Source organism: Bombina bombina, chromosome 7 (genome assembly GCF_027579735.1).
Source record: "Bombina bombina isolate aBomBom1 chromosome 7, aBomBom1.pri, whole genome shotgun sequence".
NCBI classification, from domain to species: Eukaryota; Metazoa; Chordata; class Amphibia; order Anura; family Bombinatoridae; genus Bombina; species Bombina bombina.
The window spans coordinates 227,074,953-227,100,788 of NC_069505.1; the positions used below are offsets into that span (position 1 = coordinate 227,074,953).

The window sequence follows — 25,836 nt, forward strand, 5'->3', positions numbered from 1 at the left end:
ATATGGTCTCCAGAACTGTATACAGTATTCCATATTTGGTCTAACTAATGATCTGTAAAGTGGCATAAGAACCTTGCTATTTCTGCTACTAAAACCTCTTCCAATGCAACCAAGCATTTGACTGGCCTTGCTGGCTGCACTGCAGCATTGTGTACCAAATTTTAAATCATCTGAAATAATAATTCCCAAATCCCTTTCTTCTTTAATTACAGTCAGTAATGTACCATTGAGACTATAATCAGCCTTTGGGTTTTTGGATCCTATATGCATCATTTTACTCTTGGTCATATTAAATTTCAGATCCCATTTATTTGACCAGTCCTCTAGTTTATTAATATCACAGTTCATTTGATCAACTCCTCCTGGATCTACCCTGTTACAAATTTTTGTATCATCAGCAAACAAGCAAACCTTCCCCTTAAGCACTTGCAATATCACTTATGAACATGTTAAACAGAACAGGCCCAAGAACTCAGCAGAGATTTGTCCCTTCAAGGAACTTGCAGACAAACCTTTATCCAAACCATCCTGAAGAAACTGTAAAATTCTAGGAATTCTAAAAGAATGCCAGGAGAATTTATGAGAAGAACACCATGAAATATAAGTCATAACATTTGATAATAAATCTTCCTAGAAACAGATTTACGAGCCTGTAACATAGTATTAATCATTGAGTCAGAGAAACCTCTATGACTAAGCACTAGGCGTTAAATTTCCATACCTTCAAATTTAATGATTTGAGATCCTGATGGAAAAACGGACCTTGCGACAGAAGGTCTAGCCTTAATGGAAGTGGCCAAGGTTGGCAGCTGGACATCCGAACAAGATCGCATACCATAACCTGTGAGGCCATGCTGGAGCTACCAGCAACACAAATGATTGTTCCATGATGATTTTGGAAATCACTTTTGGAAGAAGAACTAGTGGCGAGAAGATATAAGCAGGTTGGTAACACCAAGGAACTGCTAACGCATCCACTGCTTCCGCCTGAGGATCCCTGGACCTGGACAGGTACCTGGGAAGTTTCTTGTTTAGATGGGAAGCCATCAGATCTATTTCTGGAAGACCCCACATCTGAACAATCTGAGAAAACACATCTGGATGGAGCAACCACTCCCCCGGATATAAAGTCTAACGGCTGAGATAATACGCTTCCCAATTGTCGATACCTGGGATATGAACCGCATAAATTAGTCAGGAGCTGGATTCCGCACAAGCAAGTATCCAAGATACTTCTTTCATGGCTTGGGGACTGCGAGTTCCACCCTGATTATTGACATATGCCACAGTTGTGATATTGTCTGTCTGAAAACAAATGAATGGTTCTCTCTTCAACAGAGGCCACACCTGAAGAGCCCTGAAGATAGCATGGAGTTCTAAAATATTGATTGGTAACCTCACCTCTTGAGGTTTCCAAACCCCTTGTGCTGTCAGAGATCCCCAGACAGCTCCCCAACCTGAAAGACTTGCATCTGTTGTGATCACAGTCCAGGTTGGACAAACAAAAGAGGACCCTTGAACTATACGATGGTGATCTAACCACCAAGTCAGAGCGAGTCAAACATTGGGATTTAAGGATATTAATTGTGATATCTTTGTATAATCCCTACACCATTGGTTCAGCATACAAAGCTGGAGAGGTCTCATATGAAAATGAGCAAAGGGGATCACGTCCGATGCTGCCGTCATGAGACCTAAAACTTCCATGCACATAGCCACTGAAGGGAATGACTGAGACTGAAGGTTCCGACAAGCTGAAACCAATTTTAATCATCTCTTGTCTGTTAGAGACAGCATCATGGACACTGAAACTATCTGGAAACCTAAAAAGGTGACCCTTGTCTGAGGAATCAAAGAACTTTTTGGTAAATTGATCCTACAACCATGTCTTTGAAGAAACAACACTAGTTGATTTGTGTGAGATTCTGCATAATGTAAAGACTGAGCTAGTACCAAGATATTGTCCAAATAAGGAAATACCCTGTTCTCTGGTTACAGAGAGTAGGGCACCGAGAACCTTCGAAAAGAATTGTGGAGCTGTCGCTAGGCCAAACAGAAGAGCGACAAATTGGTAATGCTTGTCGAGAAAAGAGAATCTCAGAAACTGATAATGGTCTGGATGAATCGGAATATGAAGATAAGCATCCTGTAAGTCTATTGTGGACATATAATGCCCTTGCTGAACAAAAGGCAGAATAGTCCTTATAGTCACCATTTTGAAAGTTGGCACTCTTACATAATGATTCAAAATTTTCAGATCCAGAACTGGCCTGAAAGAATTTTCTTTCTTTGGGACAATGAATAGATTTGAATAAAACACCAGACCCTGTTCCTGAAACGGAACTGGTATGATTACCCCTGTAAGCTCCAGGTCTGAAACACACTTCAGAAAAGCTTGAGCCTTTACTGGATTTACTGGGATGCGTGAGAGAAAAAAACCTTCTCACAGGAGGTCTTACTCTGAATCCTATTCGGTACCCTTAAGAGACATTAGTCTGAATCCAATGATTTTGGACAGAATCTGCCCAAATGTTTTGGAAGAATCTTAATCTGCCCCATACCAGCTGAGCTGGAATGAGGGCCGCACCTTCATGCAGACTTGGGGGCTGGCTTTGGTTTCTTAAATGGTTTGGATTTACTCCAACTTGAAGAAGGTTTCCAATTGGAACCAGATTCTTTGGGGGAAGGATTAGGTTTCTGTTCCATATTTTGTCGAAAGGAATGAAAGCGGTTAGAAGCTTTAGATTTACCCTTAGGTCTTTTATCCTGAGGCAAAAAAACTCCCTTCCCCCCAGTGACAGCTGAAATAATTGAATCCAACTGAGAACCAAATAACTTATTACCTTGGAAAGAAAGAGATAGTAATCTAGATTTAGATACCATGTCAGCATTCCAATATTTGAGTCACAAAGCTCTTCTAGCTAAAATAGCTAAATACATAGATTTAACATCAATTTTAATTTCAAAAATGGCATCACAAATAAAATGATTAGCATGTTGAACCAAGCGAACAATGCTAGACAAATCAGGATCCGTTTCCTGTTGCGCTAAACTTTCCAACCAAAAAGTTGATGCAGCTGCAACATCAGCCATAGAAATGGCAGGCCTGAGGAGATGACCAGAATATCAATATGCTTTCCTTAGATAAGATTTAAGTTTCCTATCTAAAGGGTCTTTAAAAGAAGTACTATCTTCCATAGGAATAGTAGTACGATTAGCAAGAGTAGAAATAGCCCCATCAACTTTGGGGATCTTTTCCCAAAACTCCAATCTAACTGCTGGCAAAGGATACAATTTTTTAAACCTTGAAGGAGGAATAAAAGAAGTACCAGGCCTATTCCATTCCTTAGAAATCATATCAGAAATAACATCAGGAACTGGAAAAAACCTCTGGAGTAACCACAGGAGGTTTATAAACAGAATTTAAATGTTTACTAGTTTTAATATCAAGAGGACTAGTTTCCTCAATATCCAATGTAATCAACACTTCTTTTAACAAAGAACGAATATACTCCATTTTAAATAAATAAGTAGATGTGTCACTGTTAATATCTGAGGAAGGATCTTCTGAATCGGATAGATCCTCATCAGATGAGGATAATTCAGTATGTTGTCGGTTATTAGAAATTTCATCAACTTTATGAGAAGTTTTAAAAGACCTTTTACGTTTATTAGAAGGCGGGATGGCAGACAAAGCCTTCTGTATCGCATCAGCAATAAAATCTTTTATATTCACAGGTACATCTTGTACATTAGATGTTGAAGGAACAACAGGCATAGTACTATTACTGATGGACACATTCTGTGCATGTAAAAGCTTATCATGACAACTATTACATACCACAGCTTGAGATATAATCACCACAAATTTACAACAAATGCACATAGCTTTGGTAGAACTGTTATCAGGCAGCAGGGTTCCTTATATTCCTTATATGGCAGTTTCAGGAATGGGAAAAAAATGCAAACAGCATAGCCCTCTAACATAGAAAAAGGCAAGAGGGCACATAAGAATGGGGTTTTAAATAATGAAATTATTTGGCGCCAAGTATGATGCACAACGTAACTGAAATTTTTTTGGCGCTAACAACATCTGGAAATGACACACTCGCGTCATTGACGACGCAACATTGAGCAAGGAACTCGGCGTTAACCAAAATGCCGGAAATTACGAATTTGCGTAATCGGAAATAACTTTGCGCCAAAAAAATTCTCGCTCCAAAAATGACGCAATAAACTTCGGCATTTTGCGCCCTTGCGAGCCTAATTTTGCCCACAAAATTTAAAGAGAAAATAGTCAATAGAAAAAAGACTATACCCCAGGTAAGAATTTTTTTTTCCTAAATATGCTTTTCCCAAATATGAAACTGACCGTCTGCAAAAGGAAACATACATAAACCTGACTCATGGCAAATATAAGTACAATACATATATTTAGAACTATATTAATACATAAAGTGCCAAACCATAGCTGAGAGTGTCTTAAGCAATGAAAACATACTTACCAAAAGACACCCATCCACATATAGCAGATAGCCAAACCAGTACTGAAACAGTTATCAGTAGAGGTAATGGAATATGAGAATATATCGTCGATCTGAATAAGGGAGGTAGGAGATGAATCTCTACGACCGATAACAGAGAAATTCTGAGAGGAATCGGGCTTCAAAATGCTGAGAAGCGCATATCAACGTAGAATCTAAGCACAAACTAACTTCACCACCTCCATATGAGGCAAAGTTTGTAAAACTGAATTGTGGGTGTGGTGAGGGGTTTATTTATAGGCATTTTTAGGTTTGGGAAACTTTGCCCCTCCTGGTAGGATTGTATATCCCATACGTCACTAGATCATGGACTCTTGCCAATTACATGAAAGAAATATATATATATGAATTTATGTATATACACACACATATATATATATATATATATATATATATATATATATATATATATATATATATATATATATATATATTTGTCTGATAACTTTTACACTCTGACTAGTAAACTATAGTGAAGTAAATGTTTAAATTTAAGCTAAAAAAGTCATACAACAATATTATTATTATACCAACCTATTCAGTACACAATTAGACCTTTATTTTACCTTAATGGATACAATTCTGCATCAAAAGTTATTAACAGCCTGAGTGTCTGGTAATTTCTCCAACTTTCTACTGCATGCCATAACATTACACACACCTTATTTTACCTTGATCTAGTTCTTTTTTTAAACCAATGTTGTGAGGCCGCCCCATACATACTAGTGATTATGGATTCAATCTAATTACCAGAAAATGTATTTTTACCCTTTAATTTGCCAATTATACCCTTCATTTGCTAACTATGGTTTATTTTTCTCATTCTGCATAAAATGTCAAGTTATTCAATTAAAACTTTAAAGCTATATTAAAAAATGTCTACCATACATATGAAAAAGATATATATATATATATATATTAATATTATATATAAATAAATTTGTCTCTCTGGGCTAGTAACTTTTACACCTTGACTAGTAATCTATAGTAATATTTTTAATGTATGTATATATATATATATATATATATATATTTAAAAAGTTAAGTAAATGTTGTTGAAATTTAAGCTGAAAGTGATACAACAATATAATTATTGTACCTCCTATTTATCATCTCTGGCTGATAACTGTCTCTGCTTTACTGGTAGGGAGGGAGGGACAAGCCTCAGCAAGATCGACAAGAAAACCATAATTGATTTAGGACAGGAACATGAGTTTGTTTTTTTAAATGTAAAACACTTTGAAATGCTTCTTTATAATGAAAAAGAAAAAAATGTTTGTTTTAATTAAAGGAGATACATTTTTCTATGATTTTTTTAGACCAGGTATAATATATTTTTCCTTACTTATATTAAATGACAGCGGTTTTCAATAAACATTTAAGTTTTTTTTAAATGGGGTCAGGATTCACCAAGAACAAAAGTGAAGCATATGTACTTATTGGCCGACGCGGGAATCAGTCACCTCTGTTGAATCAATAGAGCATTTACCCAATTGCCCTTTTATGTCCCTTTAAGCTATGGCTGCACAACAAACAATTATTCATTTTCTAGTTTTAGAGGAGCGAATTATCCTAACTGCTTAGCATCAAACAACTAAGACAAAAAATTTTAATTGGATATTCGCTTGATAAGCGAATTATAAACATGGCCGCGAATGGTGCCGGATATATTAGTGTTAAATTGCAACACAGAAAGATCTGTGCAAATCCAGCTGGTTGCTGCCATATGCCCATATTTGCGATTCACTTGACAAACAAATAACAAATTTTGCACACATAACTACATTACATAGTAAAAAGAACGCACCCTTTAGTGTCTCCTTTCTGCACCTTAACCCAGTTTTCCACTTGTGACATGTTACTTCTCCTCTGAACTTGCTTTTCCACATTTATCCTAGGAACAAACGCTCTTTTATAGGTGTCCGTTCCATTCTGCTCCACCGGAGTTGTATTCATTCTAAATGATGCAGGGAGTGTACCGTTCCTCTCAATAGATTGCGGCTGAGCAGTTTGGGTTAAATACATTTTAGAGACATTTGTGAAGGCCGATTCTCCATCAGACAAGATGAGCTTAGTTTTCCCCGCTCTTGAATTTAGCGTATCTTTATGTTTTATATAGTGGTTGTTGTCTCCTGTCTCTCGGTTCTGGTCTTCAAACATGTGTAGAGCTGCAATTTCCTTGGGTTTCTGGTAATTTTCCTTTATTTTGTTAGTTTCTGGTTTTGCATATTCTTGGTAGAGATCTATATGATTCCCAACAGGGGTATTCTGCCACTCAATATCTTCATGCTCTCTGTAAAATAGGAAATACAACGTGGTAAACACAGATTAAATCATTTAAGTACTACTGTACATAGCATTCTATTGTACTCATTTATTTCAGTTACAGCAACTAAAGAATCCTAAGGAAAGTTCTTCCTGGGAATGTCACCCCAACAGCAGCAAACATATAGCAAACAGAATGCGTCCACAGTAATATTGGCGGTGCAAGAATATTTCAGATCACATTGCGACTGAACTAACAAAACTCTTTGCTTCTTAATTGAAAGGGTTAACTCAACCCCTAGGTCTAAGCTTACCTAAGATCTCCAACCATGAGGTTCTTGCAACAACATCAAGATAGCTGCACGTATTAGATTCCAGCTGCAAAGAGTGTAAGCAGGTGTTCTCGGAATTGCATTATTGTACGCAGATACTAATTCACTATTTATATATTTGGTTCTAACAGACTGTTTTATCTTTTGAAAATATTTTTTTTTATTCACAACCAACAAGAGTACAGTTACTGGATTCTCTGATATGTCACTGACCATGTGCTTCTCACTATTAATATGTACTGTCACAAAATAAACACGTACACGTGAGTCACCGACGAATGCAATCAAACTGCTGTTATGAAAAACAACCTTGTGCCCTGGACTGCTGGAATGTATGAAAAGGCTTTGCTGAGCTAATGGTTTGCAAACCTCCACAACCGACCGCTACAGACAAGAATCCCTGAGTTAACAGAATCTGCAAGTTCTCTCTCATGACACATAAAATGGGTGTCATATAGTGCAGTCATTTTCAACCTTTTTTTTGCCGTGGCACACTTTTTTACATTAAAAAATCCTGCGGCACACCACCATCCCAAAATTTTACTAAATCACAAATTGTAGCCTTATACAGCATATATACAGTGTATATATATATATATATATATATATATATATACATACATACACACACACACACTGTACTGTCATGCCTCCTACAAACTATACATGACATTGACATTCATTCATAAACAATCATAATGATTGTCTGTGAATGAATGTCAATATGTCATGGTTGTAAATGATGCCTGATGAGCCCAGAATAAAAAACAAAGAAAATTTAAAAAATATGTCACACTGTTGTCAGTCTGCCGCGGCACACCTGAGGATCTCTTACGGCACACTGGTTGAAAAACACTGATATAGTGGGTTTAGAAAGAGAAATTACAATGATCATAATAAGAGTATCTATTATATCTATTACAAGATAAGCCATACAATAGATTTTATATAGATGTAATTTTAAAATTACCAAAGAGAATGACTATACGAAGAAAAACATTTCAATACGTGAATATAAAAACATCAAAATGCTTGACTTTCAGTATTTTCCTTTGGAACGTTATTTTGCACTTAAACTTTGAATTATAATATCCTAGAATATCTAAACTCCACACTCCGAACGACCACTAAAAAACAAAATAAAAAAAATAGATGTAACTACCTCATTACAAAAAATACAAAACTTTATAAGTATATACACATAAATTACAGGAAAAGGGAGGCAAAATAAAGAATTGAAGTATACTGCTGTTTTATAGTAGAGAGGGTGCTGCTGCAGGAAACGTCCATCGGGTAAGTGGGAAGAGAGAAACAGACCCACTCGAAAGAAGGGGAAAGTGTGGAGCCAGCCCAAGGGAGCGGTGGACAACCGCAAACCGCAAAGAAGAAAACAGGCGGCTACTGAGCTACTGTATAAAGAGGTAGTTTATTTCCAGATAAAAAATAATAAATGGTAGACAAAAAGCAAAAACCGCAAATATGACACAACAGACCAGGGAGGGAAACAGCAGACTTACATGTTTCGCGCAGACTAGCGCTTAATCATAGAAGCTTCTTTTTGTCTACCATTTATTATTTTTTATCTGGAAATAAACTAACTCTTTATACAGTAGCTCAGTAGCCGCCTGTTTTCTTCTATACTGCTGTTTTACTATGTATAATTAAGTATTTTATATTAAAATCTCAAAGTGTTAAATGTCGCTAAAACAGCAAATTCCTCACTGTAAAATCCAAATTACCTGTATTTACTACTGGGTGTGTATAAGCAACATAAAACATAATATCATATTGAAATGTTATGTCTGTGTTATTTTTAGGAAATAAAACTACATATAATGCACCCCCATCCCCTTGAAATCTGCTTAAAAAACTATTTATCACAGACAGGTACAACAATTTTCAGCATAGATTTGTTGATCTGCCTCATTACAAACACAAGACTTTATGGGTACGTACACAATAAAACAATCTCAAAACAAGCCAGATCTAGCATATCAAACTAAAAAATAGTCTTCCACTGAGGGCATAACTGTGTGCAAAGACAAATCCAAAAAAAAACCTCTTCGCTGATACTCTACTTATTGCCATTAAGCAACTAGTGAAAATTCCCATCACATTGCAAAAACAAATATATCAGGATGCAAAATAAATGATTCTGTATGTGATAGGAGTGTGTAATATCAAAAAGCTCAAAGTTTTGATAAAAATTAATTCAACAGCTTTAGGTTAAAGAAAAATAGGGTCATAAGGATGTAATCAATGCCTTAATTAAATGTACATATTATTTTTTTGTTTTAATAAGACTTAACTCATATAAAAAATGCCCGTTCCAAATTCATTTTGTCGTACATGAGCCAGGGGCATATTAAGGCCTACTCCAACTAGACCAAAGCCTCGGGCATCACGTTTTAAGGAGTGTGGGGTTGACCCAATCTAAGAGGATCCCAAGAACAGCAGGTGGAGGCCTTAAGCAGTAAAATGGAGCCCAGGAGAATTACACAGCTAATGGGAGCACAGGTATTGCAAGGGCAGCCGAGCAATGCAGACGGCTACACTAAAAGAGAATGAAGAGGCAAACATGTATAATAAGATCCAGGCTAACTATACTGTTCCTCTTTCTCCATGTTAATCTTTCTCTATATGTGACCAGCAGTAACAGTTTAAAGCTTAGTGACTAAGTCCTAGGGGTGCACTAATGGTAACCCGAAAGATAAAATAGATCAAAATATTGTATAACAAAAATATTTCAAAATGTATCAGTCTAGTCGCAAATTGGATTTGAGTTCACTAGGGCCGCTCCTCTTCATATGGTGTGGGAACATCAGAAAGATCAAGGGAAACAAAACACAAAATGGCGCCTCATAGGGTAGACTGTATATTCAAAAGGAGAAATGAAATATTCCAAATGAGTAACTCACAATCAGGGTGGCACTGCCAAAACAATAGTGCATGTAAGGCAGGCAAGATGTCCCTAGCTGACTGAACCAGGTTGTTTTATCTAGCGAATATAAAACCCTTCCTTTAGCATCACTGGAAATCAAGCAAAGATGTACGCCTCATAGTTTAGACTGTACTGTTATTAGCGACAAGCTCAGAAGATCCCAAGTGGGTAACTAACAATGTTGTTGTCACTATAGGCGTAATAGTGCATAAGGGCATGCTGGGTATTCTAGACTCCAGTTGACTTTCTTCTCAGGTACACTCTGATTGCAGGCAAATATCAAAATGCAAGGAAAAAATAATAAAGGATGAAACAGCTGTTGAGAGCTAAGAAACAAGTTGCATAATTTTTTTATTGTTATTGCAATTTTTATTAAAGTTTTAATCTAGTTAACTTTAACTTAGATAGCCCCATTACTATTTTCTCCTTCCATTTTGGTATTTGCCTGCAATCAGATTGTCCCTGGGGAGAGTCATCTGGAGACTAGAATACCCAGCGCAATGCCCTTATGCAATATTACTCCTACAGTGCTAACAACATTGTGAGTTACTTATTTGGGATATTTAATTTATCCTTTTGAATAAACAGTCTACACTATGAGGCGCCCTTTTGTGTTCTGTTTCCATTAGCAGTTGACTCACAAAAGGGGGTTACAAACGACTCTATGTGTCTGACAGAGGTTACAAACTGCTTTATGTGTGTCTGACTTTACAGGTTACAGACTTCTCTATATGTGTCTGACTTTACAGGTTCCAAATGGCTCTATATGTGTCTGACATTACAGGTTACAAACTGCTCTATATGTGTCTCACATTAGAGGTTACAAACTGCTCTATATGTGTCAGAGAGGTTACAAACTGCTCTATATGTATCTGACATTAGAGGTTACAAACTGCTCTATATGTGTCTGAATTTACAGGTTACAAACTGCTCTATATGTGTCTGACAGAGGTTACAAACTGCTCTATATGTGTCTGACAGAGGTTACAAACTCCTCTATATGTGTCTGACATTACAGGTTACAAACTGCTCTATATGTATCTGACAGAAGTTACAAATGGCTCTATATGTGTCTGACATTACAGGTTACAAACTGCTCTATATGTGTCTCACATTAGAGGTTACAAACTGCTCTATATGTGTCAGAGAGGTTACAAACTGCTCTATATGTATCTGACATTAGAGGTTACAAACTGCTCTATATGTGTCTGAATTTACAGGTTACAAACTGCTCTATATGTGTGTGACATTAGAGGTTACAAACTGCTCTATATGTGTCTGACAGAGGTTACAAACTCCTCTATATGTGTCTGACATTACAGGTTACAAACTGCTCTATATGTATCTGACAGAAGTTACAAATGGCTCTATATGTGTCTGACAGAGGTTACAAACTGCTCTATATGTAGCTGACAGAGGTTGCAAACTGCTCGATGTGTGTCTGACAGAGGTTACAAACTGCTCTATTTGTGTCTGACAGAGGTTACAAACTGCTCTATATTTATCTGACAGAAGTTACAAATGGCTCTATATGTGTCTGACAAAGGTTAAAAACTACTCGATATGTGTCTGACAGAGGTTACAAATGGCTCTATATGTGTCTGACAAAGGTTACAAATGGCTCTATATGTGTGACAGAGGTTACAAACGGCTCTATATGTGTCTGACAGAGGTTACAAACGGCTCTATATGTGTCTGATATTAGAGGTAACAAACTGCTCTATATGTTTCTGACAGAGGTTACAAACTGCCCTATATGTGTCAGAGAGGTTACAAACTGCTCTATATGTGTCTGACATTAGAAGTTACAAACTGCTCAATATGTGTCTGGTATTAGAGGTTACAAACTGCTTTATATGTGTCTGACAGAGGTTACAAACTGCTCTGTGTGTGTCTGGTATTAGAGGTTACAACCTGCTCTATATGTGTCTGACATTAGAAGTTACAAACTGCTCAATATGTGTCTGGTATTAGAGGTTACAAACTGCTCTATATGTGACTGACAGAGGTTACAAACTGCTCTGTGTGTGTCTGGTATTAGATGTTACAAAGTGCTCTATATGTGTATGGCATTAGAGGTTACAAACTGCTCTATATGTGTCTGGCATTAGAGGTTACAAACTGCTCTATGTGTGTCTGGCATTAGAGGTTACAAACTGCTCTATATGTGTCTGGTATTAGAGGTTACAAACTGTGCTATATGTGTCTCACATTAGAGGTTACAAACTGCTCTATATGTATCTGACATTAGGGGTTACAAACTGCTCTATATGTGCCTGACATTAGAGGTTAATAATTTCTCTATATGTGTCTGGCATTAGAGGTTACAAACTGCGCTATATGTGACTGACATTAGGGGTTGCAAACTGCTCTATATGTGTCTGACATTGGAGGTTACAAACTGCTCTATGTGTGTCTGGCATTAGGGGTTACAAACTGCTCTATATGTGTCTAACATTAGAGGTTACAAACTGCTCTATATGTGACTGACATTAGAGGTTACAAACTGCTCTATATGTGACTGACATTAGAGGTTACAAACTGCTCTATATGTGACTGACATTAGGGGTTACAAACTGCTCCATATGTGTCTGGCATTGGAGGTTACAAACTGCTCTATATGTGTATGGCATTAGGGGTTACAAACTGCTCTATATGTGTCTGACATTAGAGGTTACAAACTGCTCTATATGTGTCTGGCATTAGAGGTTACAAACTTCTCTATATGTGTCTGACATTAGAGGTTACAAACTGCTTTATATGTATCTGACAGAGGTTACAAACGTCTCTATATATGTCTGACAACGGTTACAAACTGCCCGATATGTGTCTGACATTAGAAGTTACAAACTGCTCAATATGTGTCTGGTATTAGAGATTACAAACTGCTCTATATGTGTCTGAGAGAGGATACAAACTGCTTTATATGTGTCTGACAGAGGTTACAAACTGCTCTGTGTGTGTCAGAGAGGATACAAACTGCTTTATATGTTTCTGACAGAGGTTACAAACTGCTCTATATGTGTCTGGCATTAGGGGTTACAAACGGCTCTATATGTATCTGAGAGAAGTTACAAATGACTCTATATGTGTCTGATAGAGGTTACAAACTGCACTATATGTGGCTGACAGAGGTTACAAACTGCTCTATATGTGTCTGGCATTAGGGGTTACAAACGGCTCTATATGTATCTGAGAGAAGTTACAAATGGCTCTATATGTGTCTGATAGAGGTTACAAACTGCTCTTTATGTGTCTGACAGAGGTTACAAACTACTCTATATGTGTCTGACAGAGGTTACAAACTACTCTATATGTGTCTGACAGAGGTTACAAACTGCTCTATATGTGTCTAGAATTAGAGGTTACAAACTGCTCTATATGTGTCTGACATTAGAAGTTACAAACTGCTGAATATTTGTCTGGTATTAAAGGTTACAAACTTCTCAATATGTGCCTGGCATTAGAGGTTACAAACTGCTCTATACGTGTCTGACAGAGGTTACAAACTGCTCTATATGTGGCTCACAGAGGTTACAAACTGCTCTATATGTGTCTGGTATTAAAGGTTACAAACTGCTCTTTATGTGTCTGGCATTAGATGTTGCAACCTGCTCTATATGCGTCTGACATTAGAAGTTACAAACTGCTCAATATGTGTCTGGTATTAAAGGTTACAAACTTCTCTATATGTGCCTGGCATTCGAGGTTACAAACTGCTCTATGTGTGTCTGGTATTAGAGGTTACAAACTGCGCTATATGTGACTGACATTAGGGGTTACAAACTGCTTTATATGTGCCTGGCATTAGAGGTTACAAACTGCTCTAAATGTATCAGTCTAGTCGCAAATTGGATTTGAGTTCACTAGGGCCGCTCCTCTTCATATGGTGTGGGAACATCAGAAAGATCAAGGGAAACAAAACACAAAATGGCGCCTCATAGGGAAGACTGTATATTCAAAAGGAGAAATGAAATATTCCAAATGAGTAACTCACAATCAGGGTGGCACTGCCAAAACAATAGTGCATGTAAGGCAGGCAAGATGTCCCTAGCTGACTGAACCAGGTTGTTTTATCTAGCGAATATAAAACCCTTCCTTTAGCATCCCTGGAAATCAAGCAAAGATGTACGCCTCATAGTTTAGACTGTACTGTTATTAGCGACAAGCTCAGAAGATCCCAAGTGGGTAACTAACAATGTTGTTGTCACTATAGGCGTAATAGTGCATAAGGGCATGCTGGGTATTCTAGACTCCAGTTGACTTTCTTCTCAGGTACACTCTGATTGCAGGCAAATATCAAAATGCAAGGAAAAAATAATAAAGGATGAAACAGCTGTTGAGAGCTAAGAAACAAGTTGCATAATTTTTTTATTGTTATTGCAATTTTTATTAAAGTTTTAATCTAGTTAACTTTAACTTAGATAGCCCCATTACTATTTTCTCCTTCCATTTTGGTATTTGCCTGCAATCAGATTGTCCCTGGGGAGAGTCATCTGGAGACTAGAATACCCAGCGCATGCCCTTATGCAATATTACTCCTACAGTGCTAACAACATTGTGAGTTACTTATTTGGGATATTTAATTTATCCTTTTGAATAAACAGTCTACACTATGAGGCGCCCTTTTGTGTTCTGTTTCCATTAGCAGTTGACTCACAAAAGGGGGTTACAAACGACTCTATGTGTCTGACAGAGGTTACAAACTGCTTTATGTGTGTCTGACTTTACAGGTTACAGACTTCTCTATATGTGTCTGACTTTACAGGTTCCAAATGGCTCTATATGTGTCTGACATTACAGGTTACAAACTGCTCTATATGTGTCTCACATTAGAGGTTACAAACTGCTCTATATGTGTCAGAGAGGTTACAAACTGCTCTATATGTATCTGACATTAGAGGTTACAAACTGCTCTATATGTGTCTGAATTTACAGGTTACAAACTGCTCTATATGTGTCTGACAGAGGTTACAAACTGCTCTATATGTGTCTGACAGAGGTTACAAACTCCTCTATATGTGTCTGACATTACAGGTTACAAACTGCTCTATATGTATCTGACAGAAGTTACAAATGGCTCTATATGTGTCTGACATTACAGGTTACAAACTGCTCTATATGTGTCTCACATTAGAGGTTACAAACTGCTCTATATGTGTCAGAGAGGTTACAAACTGCTCTATATGTATCTGACATTAGAGGTTACAAACTGCTCTATATGTGTCTGAATTTACAGGTTACAAACTGCTCTATATGTGTGTGACATTAGAGGTTACAAACTGCTCTATATGTGTCTGACAGAGGTTACAAACTCCTCTATATGTGTCTGACATTACAGGTTACAAACTGCTCTATATGTATCTGACAGAAGTTACAAATGGCTCTATATGTGTCTGACAGAGGTTACAAACTGCTCTATATGTAGCTGACAGAGGTTGCAAACTGCTCGATGTGTGTTTGACAGAGGTTACAAACTGCTCTATTTGTGTCTGACAGAGGTTACAAACTGCTCTATATTTATCTGACAGAAGTTACAAATGGCTCTATATGTGTCTGACAAAGGTTAAAAACTTCTCGATATGTGTCTGACAGAGGTTACAAATGGCTCTATATGTGTCTGACAAAGGTTACAAATGGCTCTATATGTGTGACAGAGGTTACAAACGGCTCTATATGTGTCTGACAGAGGTTACAAACGGCTCTATATGTGTCTGATATTAGAGGTAACAAACTGCTCTATATTTTTCTGACAGAGGTTACAAACTGCCCTATATGTGTCAGAGAGGTTACAAACTGCTCTATATGTGTCTGACATTAGAAGTTACAAACTGCTCAATATGTGTCTGGTATTAGAGGTTACAAACTGCTTTATATGTGTCTGACAGAGGTTACAAACTGCTCTGTGTGTGTCTGGTATTAGAGGTTACAACCTGCTCTATATGTGTCTGACATTAGAAGTTACAAACTGCTCAATATGTGTCTGGTATTAGAGGTTACAAACTGCTCTATATGTGACTGACAGAGGTTACAAACTGCTCTGTGTGTGTCTGGTATTAGATGTTACAAAGTGCTCTATATGTGTATGGCATTAGAGGTTACAAACTGCTCTATATGTGTCTGGCATTAGAGGTTACAAACTGCTCTATGTGTGTCTGGCATTAGAGGTTACAAACTGCTCTATATATGTCTGGTATTAGAGGTTACAAACTGTGCTATATGTGTCTCACATTAGAGGTTACAAACTGCTCTATATGTATCTGACATTAGGGGTTACAAACTGCTCTATATGTGTCTGACATTGGAGGTTAATAATTTCTCTATATGTGTCTGGCATTAGAGGTTACAAACTGCGCTATATGTGACTGACATTAGGGGTTGCAAACTGCTCTATATGTGTCTGACATTGGAGGTTACAAACTGCTCTATATGTGTCTAACATTAGAGGTTACAAACTGCTCTATATGTGACTGACATTAGAGGTTACAAACTGCTCTATATGTGACTGACATTAGAGGTTACAAACTGCTCTATATGTGACTGACATTAGGGGTTACAAACTGCTCCATATGTGTCTGGCATTGGAGGTTACAAACTGCTCTATATGTGTATGGCATTAGGGGTTACAAACTGCTCTATATGTGTCTGACATTAGAGGTTACAAACTGCTCTATATGTGTCTGGCATTAGAGGTTACAAACTGCTTTATATGTATCTGACAGAGGTTACAAACGTCTCTATATATGTCTGACAACGGTTACAAACTGCCCGATATGTGTCTGACATTAGAAGTTACAAACTGCTCAATATGTGTCTGGTATTAGAGATTACAAACTGCTCTATATGTGTCTGAGAGAGGATACAAACTGCTTTATATGTGTCTGACAGAGGTTACAAACTGCTCTGTGTGTGTCAGAGAGGATACAAACTGCTTTATATGTTTCTGACAGAGGTTACAAACTGCTCTATATGTGTCTGGCATTAGGGGTTACAAACGGCTCTATATGTATCTGAGAGAAGTTACAAATGACTCTATATGTGTCTGATAGAGGTTACAAACTGCACTATATGTGGCTGACAGAGGTTACAAACTGCTCTATATGTGTCTGGCATTAGGGGTTACAAACGGCTCTATATGTATCTGAGAGAAGTTACAAATGGCTCTATATGTGTCTGATAGAGGTTACAAACTGCTCTTTATGTGTCTGACAGAGGTTACAAACTACTCTATATGTGTCTGACAGAGGTTACAAACTACTCTATATGTGTCTGACAGAGGTTACAAACTGCTCTATATGTGTCTAGAATTAGAGGTTACAAACTGCTCTATATGTGTCTGACATTAGAAGTTACAAACTGCTGAATATTTGTCTGGTATTAAAGGTTACAAACTTCTCAATATGTGCCTGGCATTAGAGGTTACAAACTGCTCTATACGTGTCTGACAGAGGTTACAAACTGCTCTATATGTGGCTCACAGAGGTTACAAACTGCTCTATATGTGTCTGGTATTAAAGGTTACAAACTGCTCTTTATGTGTCTGGCATTAGATGTTGCAACCTGCTCTATATGCGTCTGACATTAGAAGTTACAAACTGCTCAATATGTGTCTGGTATTAAAGGTTACAAACTTCTCTATATGTGCCTGGCATTCGAGGTTACAAACTGCTCTATGTGTGTCTGGTATTAGAGGTTACAAACTGCGCTATATGTGACTGACATTAGGGGTTACAAACTGCTTTATATGTGCCTGGCATTAGAGGTTACAAACTGCTCTATATGTGTCTGACATTAGAGGTTACAAACTGCTCTATGTGTGGCTGACATTAGAGGTTACAAACTGCTCTATATGTGCCTTACATTAGAGGTTACAAACTGCTCTATATGTGCCTCATATTAAAGGTTACAAACTGCTCTATATGTGCCTGACAATAGAGGTTACAAATTTCTCTATATGTGTGTGGCATTAGAGGTTACAAACTGCTCTATATGTGCCTCATATTAGAGGTTACAAACTGCTCTATATGTGCCTGACAATAGAGGTTACAAATTTCTCTATATGTGTGTGGCATTAGAGATTACAAACTGCTCTATATGTGACTGACATTAGGGGTTACAAACTGCTCTATATTTGCCTGACATTAGAGGTTACAAACTGCTCTATATGTGACTGACATTAGAGGTTACAAACTGCTCTATATTTGCCTGACATTAGAGGTTACAAACTGCTCTATATGTGACTGACATTAGAGGTTACAAACTGCTCTATATGTGTCTGGCATTAGAGGTTACAAACTGCTCTATATGTGCCTGGCATTAGAGGTTACAAACTGCTCTATATTTGCCTGACATTAGAGGTTACAAACTGCTCTATATGTGACTGACATTAGAGGTTACAAACTGCTCTATATGTGACTGACATTAGAGGTTACAAACTGCTCTATATGTGTCTGGCATTAGAGGTTACAAACTGCTCTATTTGTGTCTGACATTAGAGGTTACAAACTGCTCTATATGTAGCTGACAGAGCAAACTGCTCTATGTGTGTCTGGCATTAGAGGTTACAAACTGCTCTGTGTGTGTCTGGCATTAGAGGTTACAAACTGCTCTATAAGTGCCTGGCATTAGGGGTTAAAACTGCTCTATATGTGCCTGACAGAGGTAACAAACTGCTCTATATGTGTCTGGCATTAGAGGTTACAAACTGCTCTATATGTTTCTGGCATTAGAGGTTACAAACTGCTCTATATGTGTCTGGCATTAGAGGTTACAAACTGCTCTATATGTGTCTGACAGAGGTAACAAACGGCTCTATATGTAGCTGACAGATGTTACAAACTGCTCTATATGTGTCTGACAGAGGTTACAAACTGCTCTATATGTGTCTGACAGAGGTTACAAACTGCTCTATATGTGTCTGACATTACAGGTTACAAACTGCTCTATATGGTTACAAACTGTTCTATATGTGTCTGACATTACAGTTTACAAACTGCTCAATATGTGCCTGACAGAGGTTACAAACTGCTCTATATGTGTCTGACAGAGGATACAAACTGTTTTACATGTGTCTGACAGAGGTTACAAACTGCTCTATATGTGTCTGACATTACAGGTTACAAACTGCTCTATATGGTTACAAACTGCTCTATATGTGTCTGACATTACAGGTTACAAACTGCTCTATATGGTTACAAACTGTTCTATATGTGTCTGACATTACAGTTTACAAACTGCTCAATATGTGTCTGACAGAGGTTACAAACTGCTCTATATGTGTCTGACAGAGGATACAAACTGTTTTACATGTGTCTGACAGAGGTTACAAACTATTCTATATGTGTCTGACAGAGGTTACAAACTACTCTATATGGTTACAAACTGCTCTTTATGTGTCTGAGATTTGAGAAACTGCTCTATATGTGTCTGACAGAGTTTACAAACTGCTCTATATGTGTCTGACAGAGGTTTCAAATGGTCAATATGTGTCTGACTTTACAGGTTACAAACTGCTCTATATGCGTCTGACAGAGGTTACAAACTGCTCTATATGTCTCAGAGAGGTTACAAACTGCTCTATATGTATCTGACAGAGGTGACAAACTGCTCTATATGTGTCTGGCATTAGAGGTTACAAACTACTCTATATGTGTCTGACAGAGGTTACAAACTGCCCTATATGTGTCTGGCATTAGAGGTTACAAACTACTCTATATGTGTCTGACAGAGGTTACAAACTGCCCAATATGTGCCTGACTGAGATTACAAACTGCCCTATATGTGTCTGGCATTAGAGGTTACAAACTGCTCTATATGTGACTGACAATAGAGGTTACAAACTGCTCTATATGTGTCTGACAGAGGTTACAAACTGCTATATATGTGTCTGATAGAGATTACAAACTGCTCTATATGTGGCCGACATTACAGGTAACAAACTGCTCTATATGTGGCCGACATTAGAGGTAACAAACTGCTCTATATGTGTCTGACAGAGGTTACAAACTGCTCTATATGTGGCCAACATTAGAGGTTACAAACTGCTCTATATGTGACTGACAATAGAGGTTACAAACTGCTCTATATGTAACTGACAATAGAGGTTACAAACTGCTCTATATGTGACTGACAATAGAGGTTACAAACTGCTCTATATGTGTCTGACAATAGAGGTTACAAACTGCTCTATATGTGACTGACAATAGAGGTTACAAACTGCTCTATATGTGTCTGACAGAGGTTACAAACTGCCCAATATGTGCCTGACTGAGATTACAAACTGCCCTATATGTGTCTGGCATTAGAGGTTACAAACTGCTCTATATGTGACTGACAATAGAGGTTACAAACTGCTCTATGTGTGTCTGATAGAGATTACAAACTGCTCTATATGTGGCCGACATTACAGGTAACAAACTGCTCTATATGTGTCTGACAGAGGTTACAAACTGCTCTATATGTGGCCAACATTAGAGGTTACAAACTGCTCTATATGTGACTGACAATAGAGGTTACAAACTGCTCTATATGTAACTGACAATAGAGGTTACAAACTGCTCTATATGTGACTGACAATAGAGGTTACAAACTGCTCTATATGTGGCTGACAATAGAGGTTACAAACTGCTCTATATGTGACTGACAATAGAGGTTACAAACTGCTCTATATGTGTCTGACAGAGGTTACAAACTGCCCAATATGTGCCTGACTGAGATTACAAACTGCCCTATATGTGTCTGGCATTAGAGGTTACAAACTGCTCTATATGTGGCCGACATTAGAGGTAACAAACTGCTCTATATGTGACTGACAATAGAGGTTACAAACTGCTCTATGTGTGTCTGATAGAGATTACAAACTGCTCTATATGTGGCCGACATTACAGGTAACAAACTGCTCTATATGTGGCCGACATTACAGGTAACAAACTGCTCTATATGTGTCTGAGGGAGGTTACAAACTGCTCTATATGTGGCCGACATTAGAGGTAACAAACTGCTCTATATGTGGCCGACATTAGAGGTAACAAACTGCTCTATATGTGACTGACAATAGAGGTTACAAACTGCTCTATATGTGTCTGACAGAGGTTACAAACTGCTCTATATGTGTCTGACAGAGGTTACAAACTGCTCTATATGTGTCTGATAGAGATTACAAACTGCTCTATATGTAGCTGACAGAGGTTACAAACTGCTCTATATGTGACTGACAATAGAGGTTACAAACTGCTCTATATGTGACTGACAATAGAGGTTACAAACTGCTCTATATGTGTCTGACAGAGGTTACAAACTGCTCTATATGTGACTGACAATAGAGGTTACAAACTGCTCTATATGTGACTGACAATAGAGGTTACAAACTGCTCTATATGTGTCTGACAGAGGTTACAAACTGCTCTATATGTGACTGACAATAGAGGTTACAAACTGCTCTATATGTGACTGACAATAGAGGTTACAAACTGCTCTATATGTGACTGACAATAGAGGTTACAAACTGCTCTATATGTGTCTGACAGAGGTTACAAACTGCTCTATATGTGTCTGACAGAGGTTACAAACTGCTCTATATGTGACTGACAATAGAGGTTACAAACTGCTCTATATGTGTCTGACAGAGGTTACAAACTGCTCTATATGTGGCTGACAGAGGTTACAAACTGCTCTATATGTGTCTGACAGAGGTTACAAACTGCTCTACATGGGTCTGACAGAGGTTACAAACTGATCTATATGTGTCTGGCATTAGAGGTTACAAACTGCCCTATATGTGGCTGACAGAGGTTACAAACTGCTATATATGTGTCTGACAGAGGTTACAAACTGCTATATATGTGTCAGAGAGTTTACAAACTGCTCTATATGTGTCTGACAGAGGTTACAAACTGCTATATATGTGTCAGAGAGTTTACAAACTGCTATATATGTGGCTGACAGAGGTTACAAACTGCTCTTTATGTGTCTGATATTAGAGAAACTGCTCTATATGTGGTTGACAGAGGTTACAAACTGCTATATATGTGTCTGACAGAGGTTACAATGCCCCTTTATGTACCATATATATTATATTTTTTTATTTTTTTTAAAGAACAAACCGGAATGATTCCTTGGTGAGGTTAAAACTGATCTTTATTTAACCAATTTAAAAGTTTGGCCAGAAGTGTCTACACTTCTTGCCAAACTTTTAAATTGGTCAAATAAAGCTCCGTTTTAACAGCACCAAGGAATCATGGCGTTTTTTTTCTTTGATTATGTTTGAAACTTATCCTCATACACCTTTCCTGCTGAATTGGGCTGGAGTTTGTTTGATGCAGGTACTTAGCGGTCAGGTGAGCAGGCCGTTTTTGAGAGAAGATGTTACTGGTCTGAATACACAGCATACTACAGTGGATATGGGTCATCAGTTTTGCTGCTGAAAAGAGGAAGCATTTTAACCTGGGGGACCGGTGATCATCTGGACTCTGGGGAGCAAAGTGTGTTCCGTTTATTGTTTAAGGTAGTGTATGCTACACCCCGTAGCTGGAAGGTAGGAGCCCTGAACAGGGCAGGCTTCATGTGAAATAACACAACACATCCTAGGCAGCTATTTGATGAAAATTTCCACTAACATTCTAAGACTGTAGACAAACAGAATTTCTCAATTTTTTGCTTGCCACATGTTTTACTGTGTTTTGAGCATATTTAATCATATTTTTAATTTACTATATATATATATATATATATATATATATATATATATATATATATATATATATATATATATACACACACATATATATATATATATATATATATATATATATATATATATATATATATATATACACATACATACATACACACACATACATACACACACACAATCTGTTGGCGATCTACAAATACCTGATAATAATAATATAAATATATATATATTTATACACACACACACATATATATATATATATATTATTATTATTATTTTATTATCATTTATTTGTATAGAGCCGCCAAATTCTGTAGCACTGGATACAATTATAGGTGTATACAATGACAAAGATTTGTGATAAAATACAAAACATAACAAAACTAAACAAATCTAGTACAGGAGGAAGAGGGCCCTGCTCCGGAGAGCTCACAGTCTATAGGTTTAGGGTGCAGAGACATAAGGTTGGGGTAGCTTGTTACATCGGTTGTATTTGCAGCAGTGAGTCAGGCAGTTCATGTACATGTATTAGTTTAGTTCGGATGCGGGATGGAGGAGAGATGGTAAGCCTCTCTGAATAGGTGGGTTTTCAAGGATCGTCTGAAGCTATACAAGGTTGGAGACAGTCTAATGGAGTGGGGTAGAGAGTTCCAGAGGACAGGAGCAACATGTGCAAAGTCTTGGAGGCGGGAGTGGGACGTAGAGTTAACAGGAGTGTAGAGACATAGGTCAGAGGTTGATCGAAGAGCACGGGATGGGGAATATTTCACGATGAGTGGAAATATAGTTGGGAGTTAGACTGTTGAGTGCTTTGTAGGTTAGGGCTAATACTTTAAATTGTATTCTGGAGTGTATGGGGAGCCAGTGTAGAGACTGGCAGAGCGGAGCAGCTGATGTAGATCGTCGACTTAGGTGGATGAGTCTAGCAGAAGCATTCATAATAGATTGGAAGGAGGAAAGGCGGTGTTTTGGAAGGCCATTTAGGAGTAGATTGCAATAATCAATGCGTGACAGGATGAGGGAATGAATAAGAATTTTTGTAGTTTTTTGAGTAAGGAATGGACGAATTCTGGAAATGTTGCATAGGTGTGAGCGGCAGGATTTGGTAAGCGTTTGTATATGTGGGTTGAATGTGAGTTCTGAGTCTAGTGTGACCCCAAGGCAGCGGACCTGGGGTGAGGTGTTGAGAATAGAGTCTCCAACCATCAGAGAAATGTCAGATGTCGGATGTCTCGAAGAGGGGGGGGATAAGAAGCAGCTCAGTTTTGGACAGATTGAGTTGGAGGTAGTGTGAAGACATCCAAGAGAAAATTGCAGAGAGGCAGTCAGAAATCTGGTTGAGTAAAGAGGGAGGGATATCAGGAAAGGAAAGATAGATTTGGGTATCATCAGCATATAGGTGGTACTGGAATCCAAAGGAGGCTATAAGTTTTCCAAGGCAGGATGTATAAAGAGAGAAAAGCAAGGGGCCCAAGACAGAGCCTTACGGTACTCCAACTGAGAGAGGCATAGGATCACAAGATATGCTGTTAAAGGAAACTGAAAACGAGCGGTTTGAAAGATATGATGCAAACCAGGAGAGGGCTGTGTCTAGGGATGGGCGAATGTTTCTAAAAATTCGAAATTTAAAACGAATTTTGATACATTCGTTCATTTGAATCGAATTTTGAATGTTTATATAACATTCTATTTTCGAATTTTCATTTTCTAATTTTTCAATAAAATTCAAAAATATTCGTTCAAATAATAGAATGTTTAGCTATGTATTCATTCAATTTCGAAATGTAATATTCGAATTCGAATGTGACATTCGAATTCGAATGTGACATTTAAATTTGAAATAGTATTTCTAGTCTACAACTGTGTTTAATAAATGTAATATTCGAATTTGAATGCTACATTCGAATGTCACATTCGAATTTGAAATAGTATTTCTAGTCTAATACTGTGTTTTATAAATGTAATATTCGAATTCGAATGTGACATTCGATTCGAATGTGACATTCAAATTCGAAATAGTATTTCTAGTCTAATACTGTGTTTTATAAATGTAATATTCGAATTTGAATGTGACATTCGATTCGAATGTGATATTCGATTCTAATGTGACATTCGAAATAGTGTTTCTAGTCTACAATTGTGTTTAATTAATGTAATATTCGAATTCGAATGTGATATTCGAATTCGAATGTGACATTCGAATTTGAATGTGACATTCGAAAACTGTAACTAACATTCGAAAATCGAATTTTTAAGAATATTCGTTCTTATCAACATTCTATTATGTAAATCGAATTTCTACAATAACATTCGTTCTAACATTCGAATTCGGATATAAACACATTCGCCCATCCCTAGCTGCGTCTCCGATGCCAAATGAATGTAGTATTTTTAGGAGGAGAGGATGGACAACCGTGTGAAAAGCAGCGGACAGGTCAAGAAGAATTAGTAAGGAGTAATGGCCTTTTGCTTTAGCTGATAACAGGTCATTTGTTACTTTAGCAAGAGCGGTTTCTGTTGAGTGTTTAGGACGGAAACCAGATTGTAGTGGATCAAGTAAGGAGTTAGTTGTGAGAAATTGAGTTAGCCGATTATAGACTAGTTGTTCCAATAATTTTAAAGCAAAGGGAAGTAAGGAGACCGGTCGATAGTTAGAAGGCGTGGAGGGGTCAAGCAAGGGCTTTTTTAGGATTGGTATGATTGACGCATACTTGAATGTGTCAGGAAAAGTTCCAGCAGTGAGAGAATGGTTAAAGAGATGATTTAGGGTAGGGGTTAGTGAAGCAGAGAGAGAGGGAATAAGTCGTGAAGGAATAGGATCAAGTGGGCAGGTTGTGAGATGAGCCAAGGATAGGAGTGCAGAGACTTCTTCCTCTGTTACAGGAGGGAAGTAGCATAGATTATATATATATATATATATATATATATACACACACACACACACATATATATATATATATATATATATATATATATATACACACACACACACACTGTATTTTATATATATATATATATATATATATATATATATATATATATACACACACACACATTCAGTGG

The 25,836-nt window shown here is 37.4% G+C and overlaps 1 protein-coding gene across 4 annotated transcripts in view; it reads right to left on the reverse strand.

Moving 5' to 3' along the window:
* Positions 1 to 25,836, reverse strand: part of PLEKHA7 (pleckstrin homology domain containing A7) — a 918,161-nt gene that overhangs the window by 240,344 nt on the left and 651,981 nt on the right. For all 4 annotated transcript variants that reach the window (XM_053720631.1, XM_053720632.1, XM_053720630.1 and 1 more), the window contains one exon: positions 6,352 to 6,837. In XM_053720631.1, the coding sequence (XP_053576606.1) occupies positions 6,352 to 6,837 (486 nt within the window). The remainder of the gene's footprint in view (positions 1 to 6,351; positions 6,838 to 25,836) is intronic.